The 19,119-nt window shown below is 41.5% G+C and overlaps 1 protein-coding gene across 2 annotated transcripts; it reads right to left on the reverse strand.

Moving 5' to 3' along the window:
* Positions 1-6,233: 6,233 nt before the first annotated feature.
* On the reverse strand, positions 6,234-18,746 carry LOC138742597 (receptor-transporting protein 3-like). Of its 2 annotated transcripts, XM_069897225.1 has the most exons (3): positions 18,621-18,746; positions 13,258-13,433; positions 6,234-9,399 (listed from the first exon to the last, which is right to left on the reverse strand). In XM_069897225.1, exons 2-3 carry the CDS (start codon positions 13,425-13,427, stop codon positions 9,075-9,077), a joined length of 495 nt encoding a protein of 164 aa, XP_069753326.1. In that variant the 5' UTR covers positions 13,428-13,433; positions 18,621-18,746; the 3' UTR covers positions 6,234-9,074. The 2 variants fall into 2 exon arrangements, 1 of the variants encoding a protein (XP_069753326.1); XR_011344278.1 differs by lacking the exon at positions 13,258-13,433 and having other exon boundaries at positions 9,311-9,399.
* Between the last annotated feature and the right edge of the window lie 373 nt (positions 18,747-19,119).

The raw sequence follows: 19,119 nt of genomic DNA on the forward strand, positions 1-19,119 counted from the left end.
TTAATGCATCGCCTTGGAGAGAGAGAAACTTAGTTAATGCATCGCCTTGTAGGAGAGAGAGAAACTTAGTTAATGCATCGCCTTGGAGAGAGAGAAACCTAGTTAATGCATCGCCTTGGAGAGAGAGAAACTTAGTTAATGCATCGCCTTGGAGAGAGAGAAACCTAGTTAATGCATCGCCTTGGAGAGAGAGAAACTTAGTTAATGCATCGCCTTGGAGAGAGAGAAACCTAGTTAATGCATCGCCTTGGAGAGAGAGAAACTTAGTTAATGCATCGCCTTGGAGAGAGAGAAACTTAGTTAATGCATCGCCTTGGAGAGAGAGAAACCTAGTTAATGCATCGCCTTGGAGAGAGAGAAACTTAGTTAATGCATCGCCTTGGAGAGAGAGAAACTTAGTTAATGCATCGCCTTGGAGAGAGAGAAACTTAGTTAATGCATCGCCTTGGAGAGAGAGAAACCTAGTTAATGCATCGCCTTGGAGAGAGAGAAACTTAGTTAATGCATCGCCTTGGAGAGAGAGAAATTTAGTTAATGCATCGCCTTGGAGAGAGAGAAACTTAGTTAATGCATCGCCTTGGAGAGAGAGAAACCTAGTTAATGCATCGCCTTGGAGAGAGAGAAACTTAGTTAATGCATCGCCTTGGAGAGAGAGAAACCTAGTTAATGCATCGCCTTGGAGAGAGAGAAACTTAGTTAATGCATCGCCTTGGAGAGAGAGAAACTTAGTTAATGCATCGCCTTGGAGAGAGAGAAACCTAGTTAATGCATCGCCTTGGAGAGAGAGAAACTTAGTTAATGCATCGCCTTGGAGAGAGAGAAACTTAGTTAATGCATCGCCTTGGAGAGAGAGAAACTTAGTTAATGCATCGCCTTGGAGAGAGAGAAACCTAGTTAATGCATCGCCTTGGAGAGAGAGAAACTTAGTTAATGCATCGCCTTGGAGAGAGAGAAACCTAGTTAATGCATCGCCTTGGAGAGAGAGAAACTTAGTTAATGCATCGCCTTGGAGAGAGAGAAACCTAGTTAATGCATCGCCTTGTAGGGTTTAATGCTTATTTATAGAACTTTATTCAAGGTTTCTTGCATTAGCTGTTTTGTCTTAAAATGTTTGACAGACAGTATTGGAAAAGTTAACTCCATAAGCAAGTATAAAGAGAAAGAAGGAAAAGGGGAGTGTGGTGAAACACTGTAATACAGTCAATGTAATGGTCGGCCCGCCCCGATACTGTAACTCCTTCCCTTTCAGGATACTCCCTAATCCCCTCCCTCAGTACTGCCTTGGAATCGGGCCAACAGAATGTAAGAGATGCCCGTGTTTATTAGCGATTAAAGCCTATAAATAACCTCTGGTCAGTCTGATCTAATTGATAGCGTCTCAAGGAGCAAACAAAAAAAAAGAGGAGGATTCTCAGAACCATAAGGGACCATTGAGATGACAAATGAGAAAAAGATTAGAGGGTCGTACAGCACAAAACAGCCTCTTTGGCCCCATTTGTCCATGCCGACCAAGTTGGCATTTGGAATAATTCCACATGCCCGCATTTGGTCCATATCCTAAACTATCCATATCCATAAATCTGTCTTGTCTTTTAAATGTCAAGACAGTACCCGTTTTTACAGTTTCCTCTGATGGCTTAATCAAGATGTGGACCATTGTTCACTCTCAGTTTCCACTGTGTGCATCAAAATTAATGATGTGAGGGTAAATTGCTTAATAGTTAATGGAAGCACTGAAAGTTTTATTGACCGGGGTTAGTCAACTGCCTTGCCCTCCCCACATGCCCAAGTGAGCACCAGATCCTGTTAGCAGCCAGCAGCCTTGCAGCTGAGGTAAAACAGTTTTGCAGGGTTACTCTAGAAATACAGGGCACAAAATCGAAGGGTTCAAATTACTAGTACTCCCTCACCTCTGTGCCCCAGTACTATTGGGGTTAGATTTTCAGTGCCAGTTAGAAAGCATTACAATAGTGCACAACGGGCCTCACCCCCCACTACGCCTTACGAAGAAACAACACTGCAGCCTGTCTGTCCTGAACATAGAATCCCCTCCACTGTTCACACATCTGACCCCAGAATGCACACCAATAGCCACAAAGAGCAGGAGGTGCAGCCCGAGGGATAGAGCCTTCATTAGGAAAGAGGTCCGCAGGCTACTACAGGAGGGCATCATAGAGCAGAGCACCAGCCCCTGGAGAGCCCAGGTGGTTGTAGTAAAGTCAGGAGAAAAACTGCGCATAGTAGTGGATTACAGCCAGACAATCAACAAATTTACACAGCTAGATGCCTGCACCCTGCCACGCATAGCAGACATGGTCAACAACATTGCGCAGTATAAGGTGTTCTCCACCATAGACCTGAAGGCAGTATACCACCAACTGCCCATTAGAAACAGCGATCGCATTTACACGGCATTTGAGGCAGACGGCAGGCTGTATCAATTTCTGCGACTTCCCTTCGGTGTCATCAATGGAGTGTCCCTGTTTCAGAGAGAAATAGACCGAATAGTAGATGAGTTCCAACTGAAAGCAGTGTTCCCCTCCTTAGACAACGTGACAATCTATGGCCACACTCAGGAAGATCATGACACGAATTTAAAATGCTTCTTCCAGGTAGCCGAGGAATGGAACCTAACATTCAACAGGGACAAAAGCATCTTTAGCGCCAGGAAGTTGCCAATCCTGGGCTACATAGTGCAGAACAGGGAAATCTGTCCAGACCCAGCCCATACTACAGGGGTCAGAAGTAAGACACTCAGCAATAGAGAAGGAGGACCTAGCCATTGTGGAAGCAGTAAGGCACTGGCGACATTATCTGGCGTCCAAACACTTCACCCTTGTCACGGACCAACAGTCTGTGGCTTTTATGTTCGATAACCAGAACAGGGGAGAACTAAGAATGACAAAATCCTGCGCTGGCGGATAGAATTGTCTACATTTAACTATGACATTCTATGCCACCCCGGGAGACTCAACTGGCCCCCAGATGCGCAGTCCAGAGTCACTTGTGCCATCCTTAACCACACGTCCCAGTTGCAGAGCTTGCACAATGAGCTGGGCCACCCAGGGGGAGGGGGAGGGGGTCGCTAGACTGTTTCACTTCATTAAAACACAAAACCTCCCATTTTCGGTAGAGGGTCAGTGAACAAGAGCTGCCCCATCTGTGCTGAATGCAAACAGCAATTTTATCGGCCAGACAAAGCCACCCTGATAAAAGCTACCAAACCTTTTGAGCATCTCAGCCTCAATTTTAAAGGCCCGCTCCCATCCAATAATAGAAATGTCTATTTCTTAAACGTAATAGATGAATATTCCCATTTCCCCTTCGCAATCCCGTGTTCTGATGTATCAGCAACCACTGTTATAAAATGCCTCCAACCCATCTTCAGCATATTTGGGTTCCCGAACTACATACACACAGACAGGGGAGCTGCATTCATGAGCACAGAAGTACAGCAGTACCTGTACGAGAGAGGGATTGCTACCAGCCACACTACAAGTTACAATCCCGGGGGAATGGACAAGTCGAAAGGGAAAATGCCACTATCTGGAAAACGGTCCTCTTGACTTTAAAAGCAAAAGACTTGCCTGTTACTAGTTGGCAAGAAGTGTTGCCAGAACTCCTACATGCTATACGTTCTTTTTTGTGTACTGCCACTAACATGATCCCACATGTACGTATCTTTTCTTTCACAAGAAAACCCACGACGGGCACAGTGCTGCCTAAGTGGATGATGACACCAGAACCTGTTCTCCGGAAGCACTGCAGACCCCCGCTGGTGGATCAAGTGGAGTTGAGGCACGCAAACCCTCAGTACGCCTTCGTCACATTCCCAGATGGAAGAGAAGAGTCGGTGGCCACCAGGGATCTTGCGCCGGCCGGATGTGCGAACACGGAGGAAACACAGACGTCTACAGATCAACAAGGAGCGCAGCAGCAGTCACTAGAACAGTTGTCCATCGAGTCACCCCAGAGGACTAGACCACCCACCCCGGAAATCAGGACCCTGGGTACGCCTGTCCCACAAAATATCACCACCCTAGACTTGATGGCAGGACCTAATCCCATACAAGAGGATCCCCAGCCCACATGGCCACATGACCAACCAGTACTTCCCACTCCCACACCTCCACCAAGAAACGCCAAAAGGCAGACTGCACTCTCCACCCCTATACCACTACAGAGGAGGTCCAGAAGGCAATGGAAGCCACGAAAAATTTTGGACTTATGAACTTACAAACAAGGGAAGGAGGACGGGGGTGGGGAGGGGATAACAATTTTTTAAGGGGGGGTGAATGTGGTGATATATAATCAAACAGTCCAGAGCTACTGTCTAGCCTTCCAGGTTTGTCTTGCAGAAAGATAAGACCTCTTAGTGTACATATTAGTTTATTAAAGCTGTCTTATACTCGCACTGCCGTTGTGGTTATTGTCAGTACAACAATATGCCTTTCTGCAAACAGCAGCCATTATAAATTTCCATCATGGCAGGGAGAGAGACCCCAGTGATCCCTTCAGCAGTCTTTACTATCCACGGCAGGAACGTGTGTTCTGGGATGGTACAGTTCCCGAACCAGGTGGTGATGAAGTTAGGGTGGTGATGTAGTGAGGGTGGAGGGTGGAAACTGAACTTTCCTCAACCTCTGCAGGAAGTAATGATGTTGTTGGGCCTTTCTAGCAATGGAGCTGGTGTAGGGGGACCAGGAGAGATTCTCCGCTAGGTGCACCCCAAGGAATTTGGTACTCTTGACTACCTCAACGGTGTAAGTAGTCAAGAGCACCAAGGTGCTTAAGTGGAATGTGAGTTTGGGGGGCAGTTTGAATGCTACTGGTCTAAAAAATTTAAAAAATAAGGTGGCCCAGGATGAATTTCAAAAATAAAATAGAATATGCCCCAGTAGAACATAGTGTCTAACAATAAATTGCACTGTTTGTGGATTGTCCTTTTTAATTTCAATATTAGATATCGCTGCTATTTTGAACAACTACTAGACCAATTGTTGAAATGTTGCTCGTTGAAGAAAACATTTACCACAGTTAAAAAATAACATTTAACTCAGTTGATTAAATATGGTGGAACCAAAAAAAATTGGAAAATAGCACAGGAGTGTTGAAAATTTCAGACATGGGAAAATGAATACTTTTTCACAGAAGTCAAGGGGAAGTGTGTTTTTTTGATTTGCAAGGATTCAGTTAATTTTAATAACTATCTACTGATTTACACATTTCATCATAATAATTAAGGTGGAAACTTGGACCATGATCTGTTTTCACAGAGTTGTGGAGGAATATTGGAATGAAATGCCTACTGTAATATGTGAGCAAACCAATAAACTACTGTAACATCAACAGTTAAACTGTTCAGCAATGTTCCCTCTAATTTTTAGTAGTCAGTATACACAAAAATCTTATGTTGTGCAATTTTTTTTCCTGTGTGCAGACTGAATGCTTGTGCAAAGGTAAAATTGAAATTGTTTCAAAATAATTTTGGCACAGCCCATCTCTCATGGTTAATAAAACGGTATTAGCATGTTTTAATATAATACTAATACAATTAACTACTTGTTTAACTGACTGACTAGTTTGCAGAAACAGTTAGCTAAGAAATTATTTTCAATAAGTATAATAATTAATTGCTACATTATTTTAGGTACTGTAACACTTTTTGTGCGCACCTTAATTTTCTTTGTGTGCTAGTTGCAAAATGTGTGTGCACATAATTATAGGTGGACAGCTCAATTCTCCACCTCATGATCTTGTCATTTTGATTTTCCCCCACTGTTTATTATTAAACATAAAAGCAAGCCATGGCTCTCTGGTCTGTCAGCAGGGTGAAAGGTCTGCCAGCCAAATAGTGCCTCCAGTGGTGCACGGGCTTCACTATGCCTGTGGCTCCTTCTCAACGGCGGAGTGCCTGAGTTTGGGGACCTGAAAGGTTCGGGAGAAAAATGCCACTGGCCCGTCTGCTTGGTTCAGCATGGCAGCCAGGGCGCAGTCGGAGACGTCGGTCTCTACTTTAAGCAGCATGGATTCATCAACGGCATGCATTGCTGCCTTGGCAATCATGGCCTTGAAAGCTTTACGGGTAAGATTGAATAGATACATCTGAAATAAAAAAATGTTGCAGATGGTAGAAATATAAAATGGGAATGTGTGCTGTTCTCTGAATGCTTGGCTTTAGATCCAAAACACGTATTCCTTCAAAATAATCTGATGAGTATATTGAGCATTTCATAATCTTTTATTCATAATGATCAAGTCAGGATAAATGTACTTTTCAATATTTTAAAAATATAATTGAATAAAAAAATGTTTGGCTTCTCACATCCATTTATTTTGATTTTTTAATATTTTTTTCTATGATAATTAAAAGAGCAGACATTGGAATTTAGCAGCTAAACAAACAAAGTTGTGCCGGCATTGTTTTAGTTATATTTTGAGCAAAATCTTGTTTCCAACCACACAGCATTGATCAATGAGAGGTGATATTACATAGAACACAGTATAGTAAAGAACATGCCCATTGGCCCATGTGGCAGTTCCAAATATGATGTCTAAATCAAACTAAACTCTGCTACTTGGATGATAGATATCCCTTAATTCCTTTCATAAACCGGTGTAAATCTAAAGCCGTTTAAATGCTACTATTGTAACTGCTTCCACTAGTACCTGTACTACTGCCAGCCTGTTCCAGGCAACAACCATTATGTGTAAATATGTGCCCCGCTCAACTCCCTTAAACTTACTCCCCCTCATCTTAACCATGTGTGTGACACTTACGCTATGGGGAAAAGATTCTGACTGTCCATTTTATCAATATTCCTCATGATTTTATACATCTCTATCATGCCTCTCCTCAGCCTCCTATGCTTCAGAGAAAACAATTGAACTTTATCCAATCTCTCGCCATAACTCATACCCCGTAAACCAAGCAACATCTTGGTAAACCTCTTTTGCATCTTTTCCAAAGTCTCTACTTCCTTCCTGTAATGGGACGACCAGAATTGCGCACAGTATTCCAAGAGTGGCCTATCCAAAATTTTATATAGCTGCAATATAATTTCCTTACTTTTATGCTCAATGTCTTGCCTACCATATGCCTTTCTTTGTTTGGGCCCTTTTAATGAGCAATGATCCTGGGCCCTCAGATCCTCCTGCACATTAGTACTTACTCCCATTAACTGTAAAGCACAAATATCTCACATTTGTCCAGATTAAATTCATCTGCCATTTCTCTGCCTATATATGAAACCCATCTATATCCTGTTGTATTCTTTAATAACTCTTGGTATCAGCTGTAAATTTACTAACCCACCTCCTTTTTTTTCATCTAAGTCATCTATATAGATCACGAACAACAGGAGTCTCAACACCATTGGTCATAGACCTTCAACCTGAATAACAGTCTTCTACCATCAACCTCTGTCTTCTAATAGCTAGCCTTTTTTTTAATGTCCATGCTATTAACTTACCATGGATCCCATACATCAGCACATTCTGAATCTGTGTACCATTATAGACCTTGTCAAACACTTTACTGAAGTCCATAAATTGTGGACTACATCCACTGCTCTACTCACATCAACCATTTTTGTCACCTCCTCAATCTCAATTAAATTAGTAAGACATAACCTGCCCCTCACAAAACCATGTTGACTCACCATGCGTTTTGTACCAGGTTTGAGATCTTGATCTTCAAACACCCCTCTCCTATATTAACCAAAGCCAGTGCTCCTGAGATATTGAAAGTGGTACACATTTTGAGGGAGTAATGGAAAAAGGATAAATCTATTTTGCTGCAATTCCAGAATCAATGTTGCCACAACCTCAGCAGGCAATTATAGTACACAGGTGAAATTTGTATCAGTGCAAATTCAGAATGCAGGCTTCAAGCCATTGACATTTTGTCCATGAGAGGATGTCTTACAGTCAACATCTGCAAAATGAATTGCCCTTGTGTACAAAACTGACCTCTGACAAGTCTCACTATGTCTCATGTTACAGAGTTCTGTGTTGTGCATTGGCCTATGTGTTGTGTGGTTTTGTGTTGGAATGTGACAGGTTGCCTTAGACAGCCAAGGTGAAGGTGGACTGCTGAGAGAATGGGAGACAGACTGGGCAAGTGCAGAAGATCTAGAAATTTCTGGACTTGAAAGACAGTCCACCACTGCGTGTGGCTGTGAAGTGGAAGGAGGCCCAACCAGAGTCATTGTCTGGGAGGCAGTTTAGAATGTTGGGCATTTTAAAAGGTATGAACATTCCGAAGGCAGCCAGAAGGATCTGGACCAGGCCATTGTTCCTCTCTCTGCAAGCAACACAAGATTACAACTTCGAATTTTGTGCTCTCTCTCTCTCTCTCTCTCTCTCTCTCTCTGCGTTGTGTTTGTTTTGTGTCTAAGTTTTTCTGTGGGGTGGTTGGAAATATAACTTAGACTTTAATATGTTATATTTAGGCTGGGGAATTTATTAGTTTTATACTGTTATAGAAATTTGCATAGTAACCAGTGGGCATTGTTATAAAAGGGGGGAATTTTGAATTAAAGTTTGAAAGTGAATTTTTGTTAATAAAGTAATTGTTCATCTTTACCCCTGTGTGACATGCCTTCTTTGTGGTTGCTGGATGAATCTTGTAACACTCAAAATAAGCAAGTACTTTTCTCACTTCTGGAAGTGATGACGCATGAACAAACAATGACACCCAAATTAATTAAGCATGTATCAGACTGCATGGGCTGCAGTGCAGTGAGAATCCATTGCCAGACCACTTTCTGAGGCAAATACAATTCAGTTTGATGATTGGACACTTTTACTGAAATGTTTTCAGATTGCTTAATTTTATCATCCTAACTGCTGAAAAGAATTCAGAAAGAAAGAAGAAATGCTTATGCTTTATTATGGTGATTTGTTGCAGTTCTTTTTCAAGATATCATGTTGCAATTATGCAATTTTTTTTATGAACTTGAGCAGTAACCTACCAGCAGAATTTTTCATTATGTTCGCTGCCTACCATTTGGAAGACACAGAATTTCTATCTAAAATTTATTTGATGATATAATTTTGTAAGCATTATTAATTTAGAAGCTGCAGATACCCAATCTACAGGCTTCACAGAGTGATACTTCATGAGGTTTCGTCTTCCGAGGGATCAGAGGTCTCGAATTTTCATTCACATTATTTTTATGGTAGCAATTTTTGAGGATTTTTTCTACAAGTCTGTCAAACACTTGGTTTATTTGGGTTGAATCAACTTGAGGTTTTAACATTGTAGGGTTTCCGCATTCTCGGCATTGCTGTCGGAAGAGACGAAGCAAAACTAATCCTTTCTTTTTCAGTCGGTAATGAAACAACAGAATGGTGCGGGCTGAAGACCATGAATTTGAGCAGCAAGGGCAGTTAAATCTGTTGAAGATAGAAGGAAATAGTTAATGTTGTTAAGACCTTGTAATTTCTTGGTTGGAACAGTCTGTGCCTGAGTGTATTAAGAACATTTTCAAGTTTACTACCATCTGATTGTACATATACAACCTGACAAAACAGCATCTCTCCAGAGCATGGGACACACACAAAAACACACATTACCCAGTACACAACAATCACAACAAACATATTGTTAGGTAGATGGCCGAATCCATAGTGGGGTTCTGGAGCCACATTTCTGTAATTGACAATTATTACCAGAGTTCAGCGGGGCCCTTCATTTGCCTTGGTTCAGATGGAGCTGCAGGAAATCCACCTCATTTTGCAGAGATGGTACATTTGCAAGTAAAATAATCAGGGGGAAGGGGGTGGCCCTGGATGGTTTCGCTTTGAGTCTTGCACAAATGCTGGCACGCTTAGCATGGTTCTACATCCTTGCTCTCTGTTTATGATTATCTCTTTCTTGAATTGTACACAATTTCTGATTGCCTATTTTCCAAGTTTTAGTGGCAGGCTTCAGCTTGGTGTTGGGGATCTTTGCCTTCATTAAGTAATATTTTCACAGTATCTTCACGATTTTGTCCTCTAGCTTAGTAGTCCTAGGGGTTTTAGTGTTCCACACATTTAGCAGTGTTATCCGATTATAGACAAGGTGAACATAGGATGAGCTCAGATCTGTACAATATGCATCTAACCATCAAGTAAAAGATCTGAAGCTGGATTTAAAAAAAAATAACATTCGACAACAAAAACTTTTCTTCCTGAACACTTTTGGATGTATTTTATGGACTTTTGGCTGCTGATCATGAAAATCAACTTACATGTTTCCTATCACATGCTATTTTTAGATATAATGTATTTTTTGTGATTATCACCATATTTTAAATTTCAATATTCTACTAGAATATTGCCCACAAAGCAAGCTGTTTTGGTCAGTCCGAGTATGCCTGGCCATGCACTCATGCTGCTGATCTTGGTTCAGTCAGTGACGAACATGGTGAAAGGTTTCACATTTGTGACCATGGAAAAGTAGTGTCAGGGCAACTGGAATCTATCAATGCTGGCCCACTATTGTTGGACACTGACATGAGAGGCATCAGATGCTGAGTACAAATGGAAATTTGTGGCAAAACATTTTATGTCAGATGAATTAGAACAATGTGTCAGCATCATTATGTGATTAAACATGCTAAATTCAATAAAAGTTAATTTAATGTTTTCCTACGTGATACAGCAAACCTGAAATTATCTTTGTGTTCAACTTAAAGTTGCCTATCATAATCCCCATTCTTTTTCAGGAAGTTAACCTTTTGAAATAAATTGTCCAGTTGTGTGAGGAGGGAAAAGTTTGATGGGGTCAAAGAGCAACGAGTCTGGACACAGGCTGAACAAGGTATTAAAACACACATAAAGGGATCACAACAAGGATTTTGTCCTTGATACAATACTCTCAATCACAAAACACAGTATAAAAGGTAAACACATTGTTACACAAGGTTGCGACAATGCGACAATGCAAGTGCCTGGTGAATAAACAGACAAGCACAACAGAAGGGTGAATGTATTGATTCAGAAAATGCCAATGGCCTACCAACTCCCCACAGACCGAAAGGTTCATTGTTCTCTCCATAGAGTGTCAAGCTCTGAGAACTGGCCTCCTATCTGTTTGTTTTTATTTTTGTCAATTACTGGCTCTCATATGTGGTCTTAACAACGTGCCCATGATATATGTGGAACACGACTCATTGACAAAAGCACATGTACCCCCTTTCGCTGTGAACAGGTAGTTCAAGGTTATCTGGCATTTCCTCAATCTGAAGAACCACAGCCCTTTTTTGGCAAGTGTTTCTACCATGGTGGCCAATGGGTGCACCTACTGGGTGCTCCTCCACCATTTGGAGGCAGGTATCCCAGATGGTCATTGCTGTGCCATCCTGTGGGAAGCCAGTGGTCGACCCGGCAGGCACACATTATGAGCACTCCATTGCTGGGCTGTAAAATGTTGGCTGTCTCGTGCCAGTATGCTATTCCTGCTCGCGTTCCCTTTGATTGCTTGGACTGATGCTGACTGAACTTGGTGCCCCACATAATCAAGGCGTGTTACCTTTGTGGACACTGGAAGAGTCAAGATGTTTGAGTGCCAAATTGTATGGAAGGGAAAAAGAAACCAGTTACTGCAGGATCATTGGAAGTGAGGTGGTTAAGTGGTGAGGGGAGTGTAAAAATCATGTCATTACCAAAACATTTTGATTAAAGAGTCCGTACAAGCAGCTCCTGTAGCATCATTGAGTGGGGTCGGAGTAGGTGGAAGACACTCTGCTGCTTGTGGCAGAGCCGTGATGCAGGTGCCACAGTCTGAAGTTTGTGGAGGTTTGGTATGACATCAGAAACCCTGGAAAATTTCTATCGAGGTGTGGTAGAAAGTAGGCTGACTGACTGCATCACTCAATACCCTGAGTGTAAATCCCTCAAAAAGGACAGAACCCAGAACATCATAGGCAAAACCCTCCCCACTACTGAGCACCCCTACAGGGAGTGCTACTGTTGGAGAGCAGTATCAATAATCAAAGACCCTCACCACCTAGCACATGCTCTGTTATCACTGCTGCCATCAAGAAAGAGGGACAGGTGCCACAAGACTCACACCACCAGGTTCAGGAACAGCTGCTCCCCCCTCCACCATCAGACTCCTCAACAACAAACTTAATCAGAGACTCATTTAAGGACTCCTACTTGTGGACTTCATTGATTTTCTTTTTGTTCTCTCTGTATTGTAGATTGAATTTTGTTGGGTACAGTTTAATTTTTGCACTACCAATTAGTGGTAATTCTGCTGCACCCACAGGAAAAAGGAATCTCAGGGTTGGATGTGATGTCATTTATGTATTCTGACAATAAATCTAAAATCTGGTGTGGTGATGCTGTGTGTGTATTCCTAGGGTCCCACAGTACAGATCAGCACAGGCTAGAAGAGGAGCAATTTGTATGGTAGACTTCTCCTGTTGGTTTGGGGGAAGGGGCACAGGGAGAGGAGGTATGGGGAGTGGGGGTGGACATGGTGGACTGATACAAACAGAGCGAAGGTGCTCAGCAAAGCAGTCTCCTTGTCTGCATCCAGTCTCTCCAATGTAGAGAAGGCAACAAAGGGAGCACCAGATGGAATAGATCACTCACATGATAAAATGTTTCCCAAGTGAAATGTTGCTTCACTTGAAAGGACTGTTTGGGGCTCCGAATAGTGGCAAGGGAGGGGGTATGGGCGCAAGTGTGGCACTTCCTGCAGACACAGGTTAATGTGCCGGGGGTGGGGTTATTGGTGGGGAGGGATGAGTAGATGAGGGAGTCACGAGTTGAGTGATGCCTGGTACTTGATGAAGGGCTCAAGCCTGAAATGTTGCTTGTGTATTTTTATCTTTGCTGAATGGATATATAGAATTGGGTCATAATCTCTGTGAATGGTGGGACACATCTCAAGTAACTGGATGGCCTACTCCTGTTCCTATATTTCTGTTAGAACATTCACATCGAAAAAATGTTAATGACTCATGCAAAGGAATGACTTTATATCCTGCTAGTTATTACAATATGTCACAATTTTCACATCTGATATTTTGTGAGGTTGATGAGGGAACCATTTGTATTCACTCAAAATGTATCCATAATATATTTAATGCACCTACTATTGTGAACATTATCAATCAGGGAGACCTTCCTTCAAATCTCATTGCCATTTGCTTTACACAAAAATGGATTGAGTAAACAATAATTTCATGCAACATTTTTTTTCATAAAATAACTAATTTCATGGGTACTTTTGGCTTTCAAATATGTAATACTTACCTTCCAAATGATGATGTTTGATAAATCTTCCAACCTTCTTCTTTTTTCTGAACATCTATTTCTTTTTCGAGTTTGTAATTGAAATTCAACGACCACTTCTTGTTAAATTTATCTTGTACACATCTAGTGAAGTTGGTGATCCAGGGATTGGTTTCAGGAGCTTGAGTCATTTTGTACTGTCATCATATTTTTAAAAAAAGAAAAATTATGTGAACACGTGAAGTGCATAAACAAAAGGGAGGCTCTTAAATGAACAAAACTTGCACTTCCAGTGGATTGTGTGACCTCTACAGCTGGAGTTTAGTTGGAAATCACCTCATCTGCCATTCATTTGTTGGATCTGCCCACCTGTGAGGCTGATGCGTGATTGGCCCAGGCAGCTGACATGTGATTGGTCCTCCAGGTGTTAATCAATAGTTGGATCCACTCACAGGTGAGGCTGATACATGATTGGTCCTTGCAGGTCACGTGGAGATCTTTCTTTTTTCTTTCTCTCCCTCAGCTGCGATATTGCTTTCAAACCATCCCTGAAGCCCGGGCTACAGGCAGCTCCAAAGGGCCCGTCCAAGATCCCGAGCTATGGTTGATGCTGGGAACCAAATTTATATGTATATATTTGTTACTTGTGACCATTGCTGAGCTCCAGGCTGAAGGCATCTCCAGGGGGTTGACTAAAATTAGCCTCTCCCTAATCCTGAGCAGGGGCTACACTGGAGACCAGGTTTAAGTGTATGTTCTCGATATGGGTACTGAAGAAGTTAAATCCTCATTTCTCATTATACTATGCCTGTGGATGGTAGGTGTTGAACAAGTTAAACCCTTGTTTCTTGGTATACCGTGCCTGTGAGTGGTGGGTGCTGAATAAGTTAATTCCTCATTGATCTGTATGCTATGCCCGTGTGCTATGTATGTTAAATAACATGTGTTCAGCCTTGATTCTCTTTGAACCCATCAAACCTACTCTGAACACAACATCAACAGTCTGCAGCATAGAAAATTTCTCTTCAACAATCAACTTCTGCCATTCTGTCAAAATGATCATCTCAAGACAGAAGAACAAATTATTAATTTGCTAGTCACCCCCATAAATTATTACTGGGTTTCATGGAATCAGCAAAAAATAAATGAGTCCCAAAATTCAATGGGCAAATTAAAAATTAAACATTCATGCAAATGAATTAAAAAGACAATGTTGGAAAAACTTAGTAGGCCAAACAGCGTACTTCATGCACCCTTCATCAAGGAATAACAAAATGTAGGCAGGTGCCCAAACAAAATGGTGGGGGGTGAGGAAACAGGGGGAAGGAGAGCAGTCCCAAAGGCAGGAGGTAATAGGTGCATCAGGGAGGGAGGGCTCACCAGCAAATGGGGGGTGGCTCTATGAATGGAGAGGGAAGGGGTGGAGAGCTGGAGGAAATGAAACAGGGAGCAGAGAGAGTATGAGTGGGTTAGCAGAAACCGGACAAGTCGATGATAATGCCATCTGATTGGAGAGTGCCCAAACAGGATATTAGATGTGGCTCCTCCAAATGAATTATGTATTATGCAGTATAGACAATTTCATTTATACCATAGGCTTTTATTTCAGCATGGTGCAATACATGGTGGCAAATCAGTATTATACCAGAGGATATTGTTGAGCATTGTGGTTGTGCAGTTGAATCCTGTAGAGCTCGTCGAAAGAACCAAAGACTTGTTGATCCAAAACCAAGGCTTTTATTAGCAAAAGACAGGAGCTCTTCACAGGTGGCCGACCAGTCCGGAATGATCCGACCTGGCTAGGGACACAACCCTTTAAGGCCCAGACAGTAGGCGTGGCTAAGCTCTCAGCCAATCGCTGTAAGCACAGTCATTACACTCTAGATACTGGAACTATATACATTGGTGATAGGTCTGTACTATCACAAATCCCAACTCATATTATATCTTGAGCATTATGTCTGAAGTTAATTTTTGGTGAGGACAATATTGAGGAACCTTAGCTTCAAGCCAAACTAAGTCAATGAGAATAAAGTCCCATCTATCACCTGATTATAAACTTTCTATACGTAGTGCTATTGATGACATCCATCCAACAATTGACTACATAACCTCTACTAAAAGTTATAACTTGACATCTAAAAATGTAATTGCCTCAATCAAATTGAAAGCTGCAATAATAATAATTGGCTTTATCTCATTTATTGATTGATTAAAACTTTTCTTTATGTAATCAAAAACATCATTTTTATCCATGCTTCATTTCTTCTGACATTTTTCACCACTGTTTCAAACAGAAAACCTCACAATGGGAAAAGTCACCTGAGATTGTTCACTTGCACCAGGATGCCACGTGGGATATCAAATCTGGAAAAGGTCCTAGCCAGGTTAGAACAGGCTAAAACCCTAGGCCGAAGCTAACCCATGGAATTGGCTGTCACAATCATTTATAGATTACCCATAGAACAATAGACCTCAATTTGTGTCAGATGCTTTCAAATAGTTTATGCGAAACAACAATTTGTGACACATATTATCTGCACCCTACCAATCTAGTACTAATGGGGAAGCTGAGTGCTTCGTGCAGTGTTTAAGGGCAATGAAAGCAAATGAATCATGTAAAATATCATGAAGCCATAAAATTGCGGAATTTCTGTTATCATACAGACCAATACTGCACTCTTCTACAAAACGCACTCCAGCAGAACTGATGTTTTGGATGCAACTTGAGAACCCAATTTACTGCAGTGCTCCCAAACATCGGACCTCATATTCAACATTCAACATCCCTGAGTAAGCCTACAGAATGTCTGGAGATTGGAAAACAAGTATTAGTAAGAGATTACCAGGAGAATAATGAAACATAGATAAGAGGCATACTTCTCAAGAAACTAAGTCCATTTTCATATTTGGTACTAGCAGGGGACAGGATGTGGAAATGGCGTATTGGCCAGTTAAGAGCAATTGAGGACCCCATTTCCATTCCATTTGCGGACAATCCCTCAATGTTCTGTTTTTAGCACAACCCGACGATTATGCCCCTGACATAGCCCCCATACCGGCTGCTGAGACACCCTCATCAGGGCTGCACAGGATCAATATGCCAGTCAAATACCAGATGTACCACCAGTAGACAATAGACAATAGGAGCTGGAGTAGGCCCTTCGGCCTGTCGAGCCAGCACCGCCATTTTACAGATCATGGCTGATCACTACCATCCTAGTGCCAGCCTACAAGGAGAAGCTATCTGCTCCAAAAAAAGTTATACTCTGGTTCGGTGTTCTTCATACCCAAGAAGATCCAAGAGAGAAAGTGTTGGAATCTAGGGGTTAAAACAGTATGAAATAAATGATTAATCAATAAGTTTATTTGGACTGCATGAGTCAGGGAAAGAGGAATGTGGCTAAGTGGCTGTCACAGCATGGAGCAAAGTTGGCTGAACAAAATTGGCTGCTCCCAAGATACAGGGAGAGGATATGCATAAAACGATTTAGGAGGAATGCTCAACTGAAGGAGGTGGGAAGTAGCACAGGAGACACAGGCCAGATCAGAACAAAGAATGGCCCGCAAGAATCAAAGGGAATGGAAAACCAGTCTAGGAGGAAGATTAAGGCACGAGGAGGTGTTAAAGAGAACAGCAGAAATTGGCCAGACAGGGACCGAATGGTGATTAGAAATATCTGGGGATGAATTAATTTCAGATCTAAACAACAGGATAGTCTGGCCTGGAGGATTAACATGGGAATGCTACACCCCAGAAATCTGCAAAACAGGAGATGACTTGTGATAACCCTTATGCAAAAAGATCTAGCAGGGAAAACAACTTTTGTTCTGTGTGATAAGATTGACCTATATAAACTGTGCCAACTGGACAATAGGGGTCAGTCTCGGGGAGTAGCTCACTGCCAGGTGACCTATGAACTAACAGACTGACCCAGAGCTCTGTTAAGTTTTATTCTTGTGCTGTGTAATAAATTGACTGTTGAACCGAATACCTTCTCCTATCACTTCATTCAAAGAACGCGCTGGACTCAGACTACACATAGACTAAATTAAGAGTAAGTTAAAGCCAGAGTCCAACAAAAGACACCCTCCAGTACATCTAAAAGACTATGTGCAGTGATTTAAAGGCTTTATTCAGTACATCTCAAAGACTAAGCTGTGACTTTAAGACTTTGTATGTTTCCAGTAGCATGGGATCTATAGTTACCATGATTAGTGGAAGCTGTGCTTAAATTCTTTGTAGTGTTAAGATAGTTAAATTTAACTTTATACTTATTTACCAGGAAGCACAAAACATTTTTTTTGAGGGGGGAAAGAGTGTTATTGAAATGAGCATGCGCGCGTGACACCATATACACGGAGCTACATTGTATGGGGAGGTTCAGTTTAGCGCCATCTTGGGATGAATAAAAATGCTTACAACTTCTTGAGTGAGGTTATTTTCAAAGGGAAAATGCATGACAGGGTGGGGAACGGGAGCAAGAGAGACAGGGAAAGAAAGAGAAAGGCAACCTTTTCTGGCATTGTCAGTTGACGCCTCTGGAGTTTGAGAGAATTGGTATCTAACATGCTACCCCTCTCCAAGGGGGCAGGCCTCGTGGGCATACACTAAGAGTCTATTATTTGGAACAAGAGTATCACCGTTATTTTGTGGACCAAGTGGTGCTGCACGTCATCCCTGCTGAAATATTGCCGAACTGATTAATGTAGAATTTGCAGTTTATGTTAGTACTTGTTTGCAGAGATTACAGGAGCCACAACATGGCCTCCAGGAGCATTACGAAGCAAAGTCAGATGTAATTCCAGTACAAGGAATGTGCTCATATGCTGGGTGGGATTGCAGCATTAAATTAATAAAAGGATGTCCATTTAATGGTGCATCAAAAATGCTGAGCCTTTGACCTGAGATTGAAATGTGCAGGCTGCAACAAATTGGTGCCCAGCCGAGACCGTATAATTCATGTATCCTCTCTAACTTACTGAAACTTTTCTCCTTGGCTTACTGGAGAATATAAATGTGGTTATACACTCCATATCATTCCTCCTATTTTTGTCAGTTATGCAGAGATGAGCATTATACCTATTGTAAATATTGTGCGTGGATTAGTCAGCTACTAAGCTGAATTTCACCGAGAAATTATCCATCCAATTTTCCAATTGAATTCCATTGGAAAGGTGTTCTATCATGTTAAAATATGTATAAAATAACTTTTATATGTGATTTTCTAAAGAATTTATTAAATTTTTAGTCTTTCATTTTTAATCCAACCAAATGACATTCCTACAGAAATATTTCTGTTGTACAGAAAAATGAAAGTAAAAGTTTCACATTGGCAAAAGATCATACTTGAACAAAGATGAGAGAAAAAGAATGTCCTTACCAATCACGTTGCCACTGTTTCTTTTAACAAATTGAATCTGCTACATGACAGATTGAACTGTTTTGTTCTGGAGCAGTGTTGATCTCTTTCTGAAACACAGATAAAGCCACAGCTGAACAATGCAGAGTAAGTTTCACTTTGCTTACGTCATTTCCAAGAAACCACATGACAATAAACTATGAGGTTCCCAATTCAGCATTTAAAGGGCATAACTGTACTTTAACAACATAGCGCATCATAATCTAATCATCCTGGTTAGAAAATGAATGATGGTAGAGGCTGTTTCTTTCACACTCTGCTTAGTTTTATTTTTCCTTGTCTTCAGTGGAAAATGAAACTGTGGGTTGTGTAAATGGATTAGTTCAAAGTTGACATTAGTATCCCATTTTCAGTGTGTGCACTTAGCACAACTCCAAAAAAAAGGTGCCATGAAGTTGAAATGCGCTTATCCACACCATCATAGCCAGCTAAACATGATCGAACTAAAGGATCTGGGACT

Source organism: Narcine bancroftii, chromosome 9 (genome assembly GCF_036971445.1).
Source record: "Narcine bancroftii isolate sNarBan1 chromosome 9, sNarBan1.hap1, whole genome shotgun sequence".
In the NCBI taxonomy this organism is placed as follows: Eukaryota; Metazoa; Chordata; class Chondrichthyes; order Torpediniformes; family Narcinidae; genus Narcine; species Narcine bancroftii.